General features: G+C 40.5%; 1 protein-coding gene across 2 annotated transcripts; it reads left to right on the plus strand.

Moving 5' to 3' along the window:
• Nucleotides 1–2,782: 2,782 nt before the first annotated feature.
• Nucleotides 2,783–15,710, plus strand: LMOD3 (leiomodin 3). 2 transcript variants are annotated; one of them, XM_034996710.1, is made up of 4 exons: nucleotides 2,783–2,925; nucleotides 3,375–3,698; nucleotides 6,241–7,620; nucleotides 15,322–15,710. In XM_034996710.1, exons 2-4 carry the CDS (start codon nucleotides 3,405–3,407, stop codon nucleotides 15,346–15,348), a joined length of 1,701 nt encoding a protein of 566 aa, XP_034852601.1. In that variant the 5' UTR covers nucleotides 2,783–2,925; nucleotides 3,375–3,404; the 3' UTR covers nucleotides 15,349–15,710. The 2 variants fall into 2 exon arrangements, with proteins under 2 accessions (XP_034852601.1, XP_034852600.1); XM_034996709.1 differs by lacking the exon at nucleotides 2,783–2,925 and having other exon boundaries at nucleotides 3,255–3,698.
• Nucleotides 15,711–16,550: the final 840 nt, after the last annotated feature.

Consider the following 16,550-nt stretch of genomic DNA (forward strand, 5'->3'; position numbering starts at 1 on the left):
AATTAAATGAGGTTGGGGAATATTGGGTTAAACAAATTGTTTCTCTTGTGTGTGACTTCTCAGAGTGTTTAAAAACTCGGGTACTGGGCGCCTGGGTGGCTCAGTTGGTTAGGCGACTGCCTTCGGCTCGGGTCGTGATCCCGGGGTCCTGGGATCGAGTCCCGCGTCGGGCTCCCTGCTCTGCGGGAGGCCTGCTTCTCCCTCTCCCACTCCCCCTGCTTGTGTTCCCTCTCTCGCTGTGTCTCTCTCTGTCAAATAAATAAATAAAATCTTTTAAAATAAATAAATAAATAAATAAATAAATAAATAAATAAATAAATAAATAAATAAATAAAAAATAAAAACTCAGGTACTGTGCACATCTCTAAGAGGCAAAAGCAGAATTTTACATTTCCCAAACCACCTTGAACACAAGACTCTTCTTGGTCAAGTCTCTTTAGACCACTGCCAAACGATGTCTATGAAATGATGGTTTGCAAATGAGTTATCTGCAGGGCGCCTGGGTGGCTCAGTCGGTTGAGTGACTGCCTTTGGCTCGGGTCATGATCTCAGGGTCCTGGGATCAAATCCCACGTCTGGCTCCTTGCTCCGCAGGAAGCCTGCTTCTCCCTCTCCCGCTCCCCCTGCTTGTGTTCCCTCTCTTGCTATGTCTCTCTCTGTCAAATAAATAAATAAAATCTTTAAAAAAAAAAGAGTTATCTGCAAAGTGGTCTGCCTTCCTGCCTCCTGAAGCCATGCACATCTGTCCCTTTTACAGGGACAGTAGGAAGACCTGACAGCAAGAGGCCAATGCCATGTTGCCACTATGCACCTGTGTTCTTTACTTTAAACATGATCATTCGGGGCATCTGGGTGGCTCAGTCATTAAGCGTCTGCCTTCAGCTCAGGTCATGATCCCAGGGTCCTGGGATGGAGCCCCGCATTGGGCTCCCTGCTCAACCTTTCCCACTCCCCCTGCTTGTGTCCCCTCTCTTGCTGTGTCTCTATCAAATAAATAAATAAATAAAATCTTTTAAAAAAATAAACATGATCATTCAAGTAAATTGGTAATAAATTTCTTGGGAGTCACTTAGCCATAGCTATGAAAAGCTTCTCAACCTTGGGGTGTTCAAAATAAATAACTGGGATAGGAAGAAAACATTAGAACATCCATTTAAGACTTCTCACATTTGATTTTTCCACATATGTTTTGTTATAAAGCTGTATATGTGTGTGTATATATAACAAAACATATGTCAAAATTAACATTTATAATTATAAATATATTTAAGAATATTTGAACATGTATATTCTAAATATATCTATAAATGATATATTACAATAGTTATATATGTAACTTGCAAATAATTTAATATATGTATGTATTGGGGATGATTTGCAAAAATATTGAGCAGATCACTTAGACATATGAAAAGCCTTCCATTTCTTCAATTCTTGGATCCAGCAATTTCACTTCTTAGAATATATTCACCTTATCCTAAGGAAATAATCTTACATGTGTGTAATTATTTAGCTACAAGGGATGTTTATTAAAGAACTCCTTGTGCTTGTGAGAATTGAAAACAGTCCAAATATTCAACAATTGGGGATTGCTTACATAAATTATGGTATATCCATATGAGAGTCTTAACAGAGAACTATTAAAAATTATGTTGTTAGAAAAAAATGCTATGGAAAAATCCTGATTTTTGTAAGTCAAAAAAAAAAGATGACAAAAGATTGTTTAGTTCATATGCTGGATGAATGGACTGGAATGATGAACCAAAATATTTTTTTTTTCTTTTTTTTTTTTTTTTAATTTTTTTATTCTTATGTTAATCCCCTTACATTACAACATTAGTTTTAGATGAAGTGTTCCATGATTCATTGTTTGTGCACAACACCCAGTGCTCCATGCAGAATGTGCCCTCCTAAATACCCACCACCAGGCTAACCCATCCTCCCACCCCCCTCCCCTCTAGAACCCTGTTTGTTTTTCAGAGTCCATCGTCTCTCATGGAATGATGAACCAAAATATTAATAGTGGTAGCTCTTAGTGATGACATAAGAGAAAAATTTTATTTTCTTTATACTTCCCTGTGTTATCTTAAGCTTTGTACAATAAATGTACAAATAAGCATTGAATAAGCATTGAAGTAAGCATTAAATGCTTAACTAAGCATTATATTCATAAAGTCCCAAAGTTGGCAATTATGAAAGGGTATACAGTTAACAAGGTCTTTCCTAGTCTTGTCTCCCAGACAAGCCGCTCCTCTCTCCAAAAGTATTGAGGATAATGGTTTCTTGTATATCTTTCCAAGGATCTGTTATGTTGATAAAATTTGTATATATGCCCATATTCTTTTACCTCTTACATACAATACATACCGTTCTATACTGTTATATTGAATAATTCTGTGCACCTGTCATTTCACCCCTATCTACAGTGTATCTGTAGGATACATTCCCAAAAGAGGAATTGCTGGGTCAAAAAATAATGTGCATTTGTCATTTGGATAAATATTGCCCCCTGAGGATATATTAAAAAAAATCCTCTCATGGTTTCTTCCAGCACTTTAACCATTTGGGGTTTTGTTGCAGTTCATTTGTGATCCACTTTAATTTATCCTGGCTTAATGGATACTTAGTAAGAAAAACAAATTATTTACAATATTAAACTCTTCGCTTATAGTGGAAATTCAAGTGCTGGTTGTCCTCATCTGTTAGATCACAGGATCTAGATGCAAATAAGGACATCTTGCAAAGGTTCAGCTTACGCTGGGAACGAGTAACATAGCCAGACCTCTGCTCTGCTGTGTGCCGGTTTGCTTCCAGAGTCACACTGGAGTGAAGAGGGAAGCCCTGAGAGCTCGAGTTCCACCCGCAAGTGAGATTTTCACTTCTGAGGAACTCTAGTCGCTGGTTGGATCTTCCTTCCGAAATCCTGTAAGTTGCTTTAGTCATCTAGATAAAAAGACGTGGTCTCCCCTGTAGTGCTGGGGTGTGTGTGTGTGGGCTGCATGAATTGGGGTATGACAGTAGATAGGAAGAGCACTGATTTTATTCCTGTAGAGATTCTCTAGACCTGTTACTCACTGGCAGACCTCAGCAGCTGCACTGAAATGTCAGATGGATTTGCACAGCTGACTCAAGTTGCCAAAATGAGAGAGGCACAGTAGTTTCATAAATTGACCCAATCCAGCCAAGAGCTGCTTAATATAGATACGGCATGAGCTTAGCTGCAGTCCCTCCCCCAGCTGCTCGGCACACACCACCGGGATCCTTAGGGGAAAATCTCTTCAAGTAGTGTTAACCTGGAATGTTTGTTCACTGGGGGGATTCCCTGAGAGTTTTTTTATTATTTTGAGAGTCTTTGATTATTTCTCCTTTTCTAGTAACAGAGAAAAATATAGGAGAAAAAAATCATGTCAGAACACAGCAGGAATTCAGATCAAGAAGAACTCTTTGACGAGGAGATTGATGAAGATGAAATCTTGGCCAACTTGTCCCCCGAAGAGCTGAGAAAACTGCAGTCGGAAATGGAAGTGATGGCCCCTGACCCCAGGCTTCCCGTGGGAATGATTCAGAAGGATCAGACTGACAAGCCACCCACGGGAAACTTTGACCATAAGTCTCTTATGGATTATATGTATTGGCAAAAGGCATCCAGACGCATGCTGGAAGACGAACGTGTCCCTGTCACCTTTGTGCCATCCCAGGTAATCAGGGATTTGTGTACAGCAGAGAAACAGCTGCCTGGGCCCGAGCGACAGGTGTCCATGGGGCAACTATCATTTCTCAAGACTTCATGTTTGGTCTTGTTTGGTTGCCACTGCTAGATTAAATCATAACATTTAATCTGATGTCAGATTGGAACTTCCTGAAACACTTACATGGGAAGGAAAAGTGGTAGTTTTTGTGTAAATGTCTCTTTTTTTTTTAAGGTTTTATTTATTTGACAGAGAGAGAGACACAGCGAGAGAGAGCATAAGCAGGGGGAGTGGGAGAGGGAGAAGCAGGCTTCCCGTGGAGCAGGAGCCTGATGCGGGGCTCGATCCCAGGACTCTGGGATCATGACCTGAGCCGAAGACAGACGCTTAGCAACTGAGCCACCCAAGCGCCCCTAAATGTCTCTTTTTAAAAAAAATGGCTGTGGGGTTCACTGTGTAAGAAAGCCTGATTCTACAGACATGAAACTTAATGAATTAACTCATAACCTATAAGCCTTTGTCCTTAACTCCTTTTTTTTGGCTCACTCCTTTTTTTTTTTTTTTAGCTCTGTACCCCTCCTTCTGCTTATACATTCATAGGCAGTATTTCACGTACAACTGAAAGGGTGTCACAGCCCTTCCGAAGTCCTACCACATAACCTGCAGTTCAACCAATTAAATGACCCAAAAAATTCCGTATTAACACAACTTATTGGATATCAGTAATACATTTAGAAATTGATAGCTTTTAGATGGTTGTTGTAAAGACGTTCTTTCTGAAATATATTTCTTATATGAGCCCTGGAGTTGTGGTTGAATCTATGAACCTATTACATATCAGCATATTTTTTTTTTAATGTTCCACTTAAAAATGACACAGCCAAAGGAAGACCAAGATCCCGGCAGGTAAAGACTCTTTAAGTTATGCCTGCTGGTACAGCTGTATCTTGTCACATTGCTCTCACGCTGGCTGTAATTAAGGAAACTTATAAACTCGTTTCATGGTCAGAAGAGTTTAAATGTGTACTAACGTGTACTAAACTTAAGAAATTGCTAGTTTGGTCAGGTTGGAGTTAAAGATACAATCTGCAGATATTTGGAATCAACATATTACACAATTGGAGTAAAAACCAATTCTATCTGAATGCAAATTTCAGAAAAAGAAAATTGGGTACTTCGAACACTTTTTCTTTCCTTGGTATAGTTTAAACAGCTTGATGATTGGCTCCCCCTGCTGGGACAGATGAGAAATGCAGGTGACGTCTTTAAGGTGGTTAGGATGACTGTTGTCAACTGTCACTTCCAACCTACAATATGTTGTAAGCGAGATCAAGTTCTTGCTTGAAAATGCTACACCAGCATCCGAAATGACACTATGAGGTACACATGGGGTATAGGCAAGCACACTAATTGATGGGCAAGGATCTAATAAAGGTCATTGTTTAGAGACTGCTAATTTCCTTTCTAGACTAAGCAGTTGTTTCTAAATGTCTGTATAATCCCGCCCTCTTTTGTAGCTGGCACTGCCCGCTAGATACTTTGTTTCAAAAGAACTGGACTTGTGATCCTGTCCTTGGAGTAGTCAGGGCTGTTGTCACAGAGCTGAGGAGACAAAAAATCCAAGTCTAGGTCTTTGGTATATTTCAGAGTACCAGAGTGCTCTCATTTTCCCCACAATATATTATGTTTTCAGGGACAGTTGATATACACATTATACTAGATTAGCAGATATCCTGGGAATGTAAATTTTGTTTAGGGCAACAGGTAAATTGTGTATATATAAAACTATATATATATAAAAACTATATATATATATAAAACAAAGACTTCAGTGTATTGATCGAGTAACTCCATAAGGTTTTCAAAGCAAATAATTTTTGGACCACTTCTAGAATTGAACACCATTTTAAAAAACAATACAGAATCCAAAAACAAAATTAGGTTTCATTTTACCATATGGAATGAGATAAAGACAACCAAAAAGTATGTGTTTGTATGTATCTGTAGTATGGCTATAAAAGTTCATCCTTATTTAGATTATATTTGCTTACAAAACTAATATGTGTATCTTGTTTTTAAAAAAACATTCAAACACTTCAGAATTATATAATGTAAAAACTGGAAATCCCCCAAATACGTCCCCTCCCCAGTTATCTGTTTTTTTTTTTAAGATTTTATTTTTAAAGTAATCTGTACACCCAAAGTGGGGCTTGAACTCACAACCCTGAGATCAGGAGTCAAGCGCTCCAGCAGCTGAGCCATCCAGGCACCACACCCTTCCCTGTTACCTTAATGGTTCCCTCTCTTTCTAAGAGAGAACTGCTGATTGGGTAAACATTACAGCAGACTTGTTTTTCTTATACATTTATAAACTTTTATATGTTGTATATGCGTTTTTATATATGTATATGCACACAAATGGATACTATATACACCACTTATTTGCTTACTTTTTTCACTTCCTAATCAATCTCTTATTTCCAGTAGCAACTGCTCTGCTTCCTGTTTCTCCATTGCCATGCATTCTAACCCGCATAAACCTCTCTTTTAGGTGGACACTCAAGAACAGCATGAAGAAGTAGACAAAGGTAATAAAAATGTGTCCCAGTATTTAAAAGGAAAGCTCAACAATGAAATCGCTGCAAATAAGAGAGAATCAAAAGGCAGCGATGATGTCCCAGAAACCAAGGATGCTGATGGTGAAGAAGATGAAGGAGATGACGAGGATGAGGATGGCGAGGATGAAGATGAGGAAGGAGAAGATGACAGCGAAGAGAGCGTGGAAAAGCCACAAAGAGGAGTGCAAGGCGAGGTAAAGGGGCAGATCAGAAATGGTGAGAGCAGCCACCCACAAGTAAAGGCATTTGGAGAACAGAAAGACAGACCAGAGGCCCAAGAAAAGGGTGAGAAAAAAATATCAAAATTAGATCCCAAGAAGTTAGCTCTAGATACCAGTTTTCTAAAAGTGAGTGCAAGGCCTTCGGGAAACCAAACAGACCTGGATGGGAGCTTGAGGCGCGTGAGACAGAATGACCCCGACATGAAGGAGCTCAACCTGAACAACATTGAAAACATCCCCAAGGAGATGCTACTGGACTTTGTCAATGCAATGAAGAAAAACAAACACATCAAAACCTTCAGCTTAGCAAACGTGGGCGCGGATGAGAGCGTCGCGTTCGCCTTGGCGAACATGCTGCGGGAAAATAGGAGCATTACCACTCTCAACATCGAGTCCAATTTCATCACAGGTAAAGGAATTGTGGCCATCATGAGGTGCCTCCAGTTCAATGAGACACTCACGGAGCTTCGGTTTCACAATCAAAGACACATGCTGGGCCACCAAGCCGAAATGGAAATCTCCCGGCTCTTGAAGGCAAACACCACTCTCCTGAAGATGGGCTACCATTTTGAGCTCCCAGGTCCCAGAATGGTGGTAACCAATCTGCTCACCAGGAATCAGGACAAGCAACGGCAGAAAAGACAAGAGGAACAGAAGCAGGAGCAGCTCAAAGAGCAGAGGAAGTTGATAGCCATGTTGGAGAATGGGTTGGGTCTGCCACCTGGAATGTGGGAGAGGTTGGGGGGACCCATGCCCGATCCCAGGATGCGGGACTTCCTCCAACCTCCTCCTCAGCCTCCCAACCCCCAAGCGGCCCCCTTCGGTCAACAGAATGAAATGATCAAGAAGCCGTCACAGCCTCCGAAGTACAGGACGGACCCTGACTCCTTCCGGGTGGTGAAGCTGAAGAGGATCCAGCGCAAGTCTCGGATGCCCGAGGCCAGAGAAGCACCTGAGAAGACCAACCTCAAAGATGTCATCAGAACGCTCAAACCGGTGCCAAGAAACAGGCCACCCCCATTGGTAGAAATCACTCCCAGAGATCAGCTCTTGAATGACATTCGTCACAGCAACGTCGCCTATCTTAAGCCCGTAAGTAGAGAGAAGGAGAAATGGTGAATGAGCTCCCGTGTATCCCACCTCTCCCCCCGCTTGTTTTAACACATGGAGAGTCTCATTAGTGGTGACTAACTGGAGGAAGCCCATCAGCGTTGCCAGGGAACCGAAATTACGAATTATCCCCAAGGATGTGCACACATGTAGACAACTTTATAACAGTGATATTCATAGCTAACATTTATTAAGCACTTACTATAGGCCAGATGCATTATATGAATTAACTCATCATCTTAACAACCCAATGACGTAGGTATTATTATTCTCCCCATTTTATAAAAGAGAAATTGAGGCTTAGAGAAGTTCAATACCATCTATAGGAGATAGAGCTAGAAAGAGGTAGAGTTGACATTGAAATTCGGCTGCAGGCCCAGGGTCAAGCGTTTATTCATCCCAGCCACAGAGCTGACCTTCAGAGATCTCGAGGAACCTGCTGCGGGAATAATAAAGGACAAAGCCTAAATTAGGCCCGTCACTTGTAAGTAACTGAGTGCTTCCAAAATGTTTAAAAATAGTTGGTTCTTTTTTAGTAGATGAAGAGAGACTACCTGCAACTGCACTCATATACTCACTTTTTTAGGTGGACAAATGGTAAACTTCAGGTTAGCATCACCATGAATTAATGGAGTTTTGACTATTATTTCAGCTTTAATGTTTACAGTGATCCATGATTAACTGCTGCTGATACATGAAAATGTGTTATTCCTTGCAGGTAAAGTTGAAGAAATAATATTTTTTGTCATTACTATGATAGCATTTATGGAATCTGAAAGGAGTATGTCCGAAAGTCACAGGTAGTTGATAATGAACTGTATTATTTTAAAATCTAGTGTGTAATTTAGCCAAAATAGTCCATCTGTTATTTCATCATAGGGAGTCACAATTTCTTCAAGATGTGTTACACAGATGTATATCCCTTATTCTCATCTCCTGGTTATGCAGAATTGACAGCATTCCATTCTTCTCAATCAAAGAAGACTTTCCACTATGTCATAGAGGGATTCTGATTCTTCCTAGGGTAGAAGCCAGGGTGAGAACACTAGAAGGTCCCGTGAGGTCAGGCAAGAGTTCTTTTCCTGCCCTTTGGGTACTACATCAAGACTTTCTGCACCTGCTCTTCTCCAGGCAGCCAGACCCCTGTAGGGGGGTGGATGGGGTGTTGATTTGAGAGAAATTAGCTCTGTCATTGTGTAACCAGTCATTGGTAAGGCATATTCAAGCTGCCTGGGAGGCTGTACCATCAGAAAATAACAGTCTGAAAAGACTGAAGAGGAGTTGTTGTTGTTTTTAATTTTTATTTATTTATTTTTGAGAGACAGAGAGAGTGCATGCAGGGGGAGGAGGGGCAGAGGGAGAGGGAGAGAATCTTAAGTAGGTTCGACGCCCAGCACAGAGCTGAATGCTGGGCTCAATCTCATGACCCTGAGATCATGACCTGAGCTGACATCAAGAGTCAGATACTTGGGATGCCCAGTGGCTCAGTCGGTTAAGCATCTGCCTTTGGCTCAGGTCATGATCCCAGGATCCTGGGATGGAGTCCCGCATCAGGCTTCTCGCTCAGCGGGAAGCCTGCTTCTCCCTCTCCCTCTGCCCCTCCCCCCATTAGTGTGCTCTCTCTCTCTCTTTCTCTCAAATGAATAAAATCTTAAAAAAAAAAAAAAAGAGTCGGGACACTTAACCAACTGAGCCACCCAGGTGCCCTAAGAGAAGTCTTTTAAAAATCTACATTAGAGGTGGCATGTGGATTCAGAGTAGAAGAGAGAATGAAGTTCAGATGATTATCTGACCCAATTCCCTGCCTTCCGAGGGAGTGTTCTACTGAGCAAGTCTGCTTACCCTGGAGTCTGTTTCATTCTACCCATTCACTTATTCGTTAATGTAGCATATACTTACGTAGTGCACCTGCATGTCAGCTACCATCAGAGGGGCAGGGATATAGCGGTGAATAAGACAGGCACAGTCTTGACCTCACGGAACTTACGGTCTTGGTTTTGTAATTTCCACAGTCAGGACACTCTGCCTTTTAGTCAACTGAAAACACTTCAACTTTGAGTCGAGATTCTAGAACAAAAGACATTAAAATAAATTTATGAGGATAATGACAAAAACGTAACCCCTGGCTAATTGCTACATTTTTAATTTTCAATTAGTTCTAAACTGCTATCAATTTTAAACTGTGTTTTGTTTGTGCTTAATGTCCACTAAGAAAGGAACATTCTTCAAAGTAAACTCTGACATGATTTTTGAATGATGGTCTTGCATATCAGCCTCTGCTTTGAAATGTCTTTTATCTGTTCTAAGGGATTGGCAATTTCTCCTTCTTTTACCTGCCTGGCTTGGCCTGTGAGAGACATCTCTTTGCATGTACTTAAGATAGAGAATGTCACACAACTTCATCCACGTAGTCCTGTAAGATGCTCCGCAAAAAATAAAAAAAAAAAAATGTGCAAATGCATCATCCCACTGACCAAAATTCACTCCACTAATGACCCTTTGTTCTCCACTGATCAAATTGTGTGCCTTGCTACATAATAAATTTCTGCTTTCATGCTGAATCATAGTGTGATCTTTTTAGAAGATAGTCTTTTTATTTTGAAATCATTTTAGACTTGCAGAAGTTCAAAAATAGTACAAAGAATTATTACGTACCCATCACATTTTGTCAAGTTGGTTTTGTCACTCTTCAAAAAGCTACTCTAAATGGCAATACATCTGCGTGGGTGGTTAATGGAAGTGCTGAGGGTGCAGAAGGCCGTGGTGTGTCCGTGCTTGAATCTGCAGTCAGCTGTTATAAAGCTTACGGATTGTAAGGTGCTTTCTGATTTGGGGGCTGTGGAAATGTCACAAAATGTGCCTCTTAGACTGAGTGAAATATTGAAAACGCCCTTGGTGGTAATATGGTAAAGTCCCAGCAGAAAGGGATATTTGTAGCCAGTCAAATGAGACATAACAGCACTCACTTTGGAAAAGTGAAACTAAAGGTTTTTAGGTTGTTCTCTCCCCCTCTTGTGCTGTGGACAGAGATGCCCTCCAAACCCCTGGGTTTTCAAGTGTGAGGTTAAAATTAAAGCATAATTTTGAAATGTGATTTTTTAAAAATATTTTTTAACTTAAATTCAATTAACTAACATATAATGTATTATTGGTCTCAGAGGTACAAGCCCATGATTCATCAGTCTTATACCCAGTGCTCATTACATCACGTGCCCTCCTTAATGCCCATCACCCAGTGACCCCATCCCCCTACACTCTCTCCTCCAGCAACCCTCAGTTTGTTTCCCATGATTAAGAGTCACTTATGGTTTATCTCCCTCTCTGATTTCATCTTGCTTTTATTTTATCCTCTCTTCCTCTATGCTCCTCTGTTTTGTTTCTTAAATTCCACATATCAGTGAGATCATATGATAATGGTCTTTCTCTGACTGACTTATTTTGCTTAACCTAATACCCTCTAGCTCCATCCACGTCATTACAAATGGCAAGATTTCATTTTTGTTGTGATTTTTTAAAAACTGAGGCTCCTAACTAGAATCCTGAATGTCCAAAAACATAAATTATTTAGCCTTAGCTGGTCTTGTTTTCCTTTTTGTTTTCATTTTCCTCTCATGGACTTGCAAATAGTATTTTTGCATAAGCAAAATATATCCCATCAAGCAGTCTGTTTATATTTTTTAATTGTATTTTTTCATTTCAATGCCTGTTCTTTCCCCATGCCATGCTTCTGGCCTGAGATTCTTGAAATGAAGTTGATAGCAAAGAATAAAGGAAAATCTGTACACTTGCTTGGCTTAAATGCTGCCTCCTCCAAGAAGCTGCCCATTTAACCAGTTTAAGAGAGATGTATTCTGTGGGCCAGGTATGGAGAACTGGCAGACTATCAGCCACATCTGCAGGCCTGGAGTGTTTGGCTTGGATATTGTACAAAATTTAAAATATCACATAATAACATTTAGATATCTGGCACCATTTGAAACATCAGAGCTGGCCACAGTGGGCTTGCATTTGCATGGCACACATCAGCTGGGTCTGGCATTTGGCTTCTCCCTTGAGATAGGTAATGGACTCTCCAGTTTCTCTCAGTCTCCACCATGCCCTACTGCCTAATACCTGGCCTGTTTCCCTCATTTGCATTACTTCCTTGGCTCCTGTAGAATTTTTTCATTTGTTTTGTTCTTGTTTTTAGGTGTGTTTTTAAACTCTCTGTCTTAGGTGAATTCATTAGGTAATCACAAATTCATTTCCCAATAAGTTAATATCGGAGTCAATATGATACCAGCCCGAACACAAAGACGTGAGACTTGTACAGGATTATCCCTCCCTGGCCAATGTGTGATTTCCTTTCATCCCAAAATTTTGTGGGCCATTCACTGCCTACCATCCTAGATGGGTCTTTGTACTTCTCCCTGAAATAAGATCCCATCTGCAACAATCATTTCATTCACTGAGGCCAAATGCATTTATATCACCTGCAAGCTTTGGTGCCGATCAAAAAAGGTAGTTTAACATTCACTCAATTTCACTTTGGGCTCACCTATGTATATCTGGATTGCTTCCACTCAGTTGCCTAAAAACACAGCTAAATGTCTCCTTTGGAAAGACTTTAGTTTAAGAATATCAAAAGCAGACTTAGTTAGCCAAAAGACTCCATGACATATCGGCAGTTGTTATGATTATGAAATGGGACGTTACAGACTCTTGAGTCTTCATCTCCATCTCTGGCCATGTCTTTGCCTCATTAACAAGATCTTCTTTCTCTTGAGGATTTCTGGATTCTATACTTTTGCAATTTCCTCCTCTTTCCCATTTTATCTTCGCCCTTTGTTTCAATTGTCACATAATCTAGGACACTCCCCGGATCTCTCTTTCTGCTTAGATCACTGGGGTTTTCTTAGCTCCTTCGTTCAGTCTTTCCCCAGACAACCTCTTGAGTTGAGGTCTACTTGTGTTTCTGGTTCCCTGTGTTCATTGTTCTTTCCCTTCTCTCACACATTCAGGTCTAGAGCCCCAGAGTTGTCTTCAACGACTTTTTTCCCCCACCCTATTTTTTTTGTTCCTTATTTTATTTGTTCCATTAGCTCCTTATAAAAGAAATCTCCATGGGAAAGAGCTATGTAACATTTCAAACTCCTCTTGAAAGAGCATATGTTGACTAGAATTACACAGCGTAGGAACTGCCTTTTCCTAATACCTAGTGGGAAAAAGAGTTTATAGTATACAACATTTCTGAAGTCTGTGATAGTGATTCTTACATTTTAGCATGCATCAGAATCACCTGGAAGGCTGAGTACAGATTCCTGAGCCCATCTCTAGAGTTCCTGATTCATTAGATTTTGGATGGTGTCTGAGAATTTGCATTTCTCTCCAGGTCCTTGGTGATGCTGATGCTGCTTATGTGGACACCACACTGCCAAAACCACAATTCTGTGACACCCAGGGTAAACCACATCTCCTGATACTTGCCCTGAAGGGTCTTCTTTTCTTGCCTCCATGCCCTCTGCTCAAATGACCTTTAATTCTATTTCTCTGTTGAAAGCTACCCAAACAGGCTTGGCTCAAATAGGATTTCTTACAGCAAAAGAAACCGAACAAACCATCCGTAGTGAATATGCTCCCTTTATAGTTCCATGACCCTTCATCTCTACCTCTCTTAAAGCATCTCCCACATTCTGCTTCAGGTTGAGCACCCTAATGGGTATAGTGTGGGTCTCCTAGTAGGTTCGGAATTCCTCAGAGTGGGTCTCCTAGTAGGTTCGGAATTCCTCAGAGTAGGCCTTCCTCATCTCTTCCTGGACACCCACTGAGGCGTTGACTGAGAGCAGGAATTCAACTTGAGACACCAAATGAAACAGCCCCTGCTGAGATGGATCTTCTCTTCCTGCCCCAGTCTCTGTGAGTGTATACACGTGTGTGCCCTGTTTGGTGCTATCCATACATACTTCTCTTAAACTAATTTGAACCAGTCAGTGAAGGGGGAACAGGGCCCTTGACAGTACTGCAAGCTGATTCTCATGTGCTTGTAAGTTTTATGTATTTAGAACATCGAGGATAGCTCTCTTTTCCTTTCTGGTTTCTGTCTTTTGTGTTCTGCTTAGAAATGGCTTCTTTTGAAGCTTACTAAAATATTTGCCCATCTTTTATTGATGCTTTTATAGTTTTGGGTTTTTTTTTTTTTTTTTAATTTTATTATGTTAGTCACCATACAATACGTCATTAGTTTTTGATGTAGTGATCCACGATCCATTGTTTTCGTATAACACCCAGTGCTCCATGCAGTATGTGCCCTCCTTAATACCCATCACCGGACTAACCTAGTTTTTGGTTTTTAAGAGAACATTCCATATTACAGATGAATTAAAGAGTTAAATTCTAGAAGTAAGTAGGGAGCAAGAAGCCCACTTTGTTATTTCTTTTCCAAATAGCTGACCAATGGTAGCTAACCATGATTCATTCTTGTTCACAGGGATCTGCATTTCCAGCTTGGTCATATTTTAAATATATCAGTATGTGTCTGGGCTTACTATGTTGGGTCAGTGCCACATTTTGCTTTTTAAGATATTTTTATTAGTTTGGATCCCTCTCCTGCATATAAACATGTATCTGGAATAGCATTATATAAAAATGCTTTTTTTTCCCCCCATTCAACAAGACAAAGAACACACTGTTGTAATTATTTGCTGCCTGGCGTTGTATTTTTGGCTCACTGGTGTTCTTCATTGTTTTGTGTTCTCCATGGTTGAGCCCTATGAAAGTGCAGTCACAACCCTCCCATCTTAGTCATTATTATACAAACTCTGAGTGTCCTCTGTACTTCTTCAGTGTCCTCTGGAAGGTCCCTACATGATGGATAAGTCACGCTCCTAAGATGTGACACCATTTGCAACTGTTTAAGAACTTGCCTTATCTTTAAGTTGTTCCTGTGAAATAAACCTGAAAGTTAATTGGTAGTCAGGCTACTCTTTGGTAATTGTTTTTGCCCTTGGGGCTTCTCCAAATATTTTGCTTTTTTAAATTTAAGTGAGTTTCAAATTAGGAATATGCTTCAAAAAGGAAAGACCAGTTTATAAAAGAACATGTATTTTATACTCTTGTGGTGGTTTTTGTTTGTTTGTTTGTTTGTTTGTTTGTGGTTAAGGCTCGGGTCCTGAAATCAGGCAGATTTGGGTTCAAATCCCGCTCTGACACTAACTAATCTTCTCCTCTCCGAGCCTGTCCCCTCTTTATAAGACTATTGTAGGATAAAATGAGATGTTTTTGAAGTGTGGCGTTGCTTACTAACTTGTTTTATATGACGTAATCCTTAAAGTGGCCTTGTCCATTAGCCACATAACTGTTACTGTCATTTTACAGCTGAGAAAATTGATGCCCAGCCCTACACAGCTAGGAATACTAGTTCCAGGATTTGAACCGGGCAGACTCCAGCATCTGCCCTTCTGTTTTTATGATATGCTTTACCATGTGCTTAAGCCCTTAGATCAGTCCCTGGCATCACTAAATGCCCCAGGAGTGGTGGATATAGTTGTTACTGTTGCTTTATTATGCTCTGGGAGGCTCTCTGGCCCAAATTTCTCATCCATTCTGCAACTTCTGACGCATGTAAGTTTTATCATTTTTGCTGCCAAACTCTTGAATTTCCAGGATTAATTTTTTTCCCTTTCCTTCAACTACCTCAATCCACAGGTGCAACTGCCAAAAGAACTGGCGTAAGTGGCAACAGAATACTCTAGAAGAACAAGGAATTGAGACAATGACTCGGGTCAGAGCTTGGAGACCGTCTCAGCAGCATACTTCTGGAGCCAGGTGGTGGAACTGGGAACAAGGCTGGCCTCTGATAGGATTTTGTAAAGGCAGAGGCAAAATAAGGGCCTGACAAGGAAGGGGGAAGGAGATAAAAAATTACTATTCTGGGACAACATTTTCTACTTCCAATCCATTTGAGTGACTTAGGTAAAATTTAGTCGTGCTTCCAGCAGCAGAAGTTTAAAACGAAAAATTTTTTCCCCCATAAACGTTTGTTTTACTCTTGCTTTCTTCTGGTAAATAACAATAAATACTATAGAAGTGTTAAATATTTCTTCCTCCATCTCCTGCTGTAATTCATGGCAGCAGTCGTGTTTCACTCTGTGGAAATGTGAGGGGTGAATTGAGCTCCATGCTCAATGCGGATGCTCTGAAATGGAGGAACTGTTCGTTAGCTCTTCTCTGGAGAAGAGGTGGGATTTTCAGTTTCCAACCCTGTTTAGTTTGCTCTCTTGGACATTCCCCTGGCGCGTCGTACTTCGAAAGCAGTACATATCTGTGAGGAGCAGAGCAAGGAGGCGTAGGACATGGAGAACACAGTGTTTCCAGGAAAAGTAATGGGAAAAACAAACCCTGCAGATATATATATACACTTCCCTGTTTCCATATATAAAGGGACAAAGGCAGAGAGCATGTTATGTTTCAAAAATTTTTTTGCATAAATAAGATAGTTAATGACAAGTTTTTAATTTTAGTTAACGAGATATATATATCAGTTTAGTTTGTGACTCTAATTTGATCTTGTGAATCTCCTCAGAAATCTTCTAGAGGAAACTTGTTATAGGTTTAAACTTAAATTTCTTAACGTATTATTCAAGGCCCTCCATTATCTGTTTCTAGTTTAGTAATTCAGTCTGCTTTGCCACAAATTCTTTATACTTCTCTTGATAAGACATCCTCATACACACCCTGTGCCTTGCTCTCGTTGACCCTTCCATAGAACACTTTCCAAAACACTTCCCTTCTGCTCTCCATTAGCCAAAGTCCTACCCCACCTGTACACTACACAGGTTAGGTCCTAAGGCTCCATAAAAATCTTTCAGATAACTCCAACCCCAGTGGTCTTTCCTCTTTCCAAGTTCCTAGAGCCCTCAATTATCTGTTCTGGT

The sequence above is a fragment of the Mirounga leonina genome, unplaced genomic scaffold (assembly GCF_011800145.1).
Source record: "Mirounga leonina isolate KUSES-001 unplaced genomic scaffold, KU_Mleo_1.0 Mir_94, whole genome shotgun sequence".
NCBI lineage: Eukaryota > Metazoa > Chordata > Mammalia > Carnivora > Phocidae > Mirounga > Mirounga leonina.